This window comes from Olea europaea, unplaced genomic scaffold (assembly GCF_002742605.1).
Source record: "Olea europaea var. sylvestris unplaced genomic scaffold, O_europaea_v1 scaffold3654, whole genome shotgun sequence".
Lineage (NCBI taxonomy): Eukaryota > Viridiplantae > Streptophyta > Magnoliopsida > Lamiales > Oleaceae > Olea > Olea europaea.
In genome coordinates, this window is record NW_019255804.1 from 10,299 (window position 1) to 11,008 (window position 710).

Sequence of the window (710 nt, forward strand, 5' to 3'; positions counted from 1 at the left end):
TTGTCTAGGCTTTGACCCAAAAGTCCACTTTGGATTGAGAACGTCCCACTGTGGATTCATAGATTGAATGATTGAATTCACTGCGGAAAGCTCCTCGCTACACAAGTCGCGTCACCGCATTCGTTCAGTCGGGTCGCCAAAGCAGCGGTGATGAAGGCTGACACGATTGACCGGAACTGGAGTCTCACGAGGGATTTAGCAGTTCCGTGGCTGCATATTCAGTCGAGCACATGTGATTGAGTCGCCCATACCTGAGCTCGATAAACTTTCCTTATACTGACCGAGAAAAACTAGTTCCAGAGGCATCTTCCATTCATATCGATTTGGGTTTTTCCGCACCATATTTGGATCTGCCTCTTCTTCGATCCGGAATTCCCAGCAAATCCCTGACTCCTCGAATACAGTGGGATTTCACACCTGGCGAATCTTTTACTCTACCTCCTCTTATTAAGACCTTAGAATGTTCCTGCGAATTATGACCTTCGCCTGGAATGTAAGCAAATAGATCATGTTTATTGCTCAACTGTACTTTGGCTATCTTACGTAGAGCTGAATTAGGTTTTTTCGGTGTTCTCGTTGAAACACGCGGGCATACTCCTTCCTTCTGGGGACATTGATCCAAAGCTCGAGTACGGTCCGTGCGCCGTTTTTCTTCTCTACCATGACGAATCAATTGATTTAATGTAGGCATCGCTATTTCCTTTGTCCTT

At 45.9% G+C, this 710-nt stretch overlaps 1 protein-coding gene across 1 annotated transcript; it reads right to left on the reverse strand.

Annotated features, from left to right (window-relative positions):
* Positions 1-289: 289 nt before the first annotated feature.
* On the reverse strand, positions 290-704 carry LOC111386667 (ribosomal protein S12, mitochondrial). Its single transcript, XM_023011130.1, has one exon. The coding sequence runs from the start codon at positions 689-691 to the stop codon at positions 314-316; it is 378 nt and encodes a 125-aa protein (XP_022866898.1). The 5' UTR covers positions 692-704; the 3' UTR covers positions 290-313.
* Between the last annotated feature and the right edge of the window lie 6 nt (positions 705-710).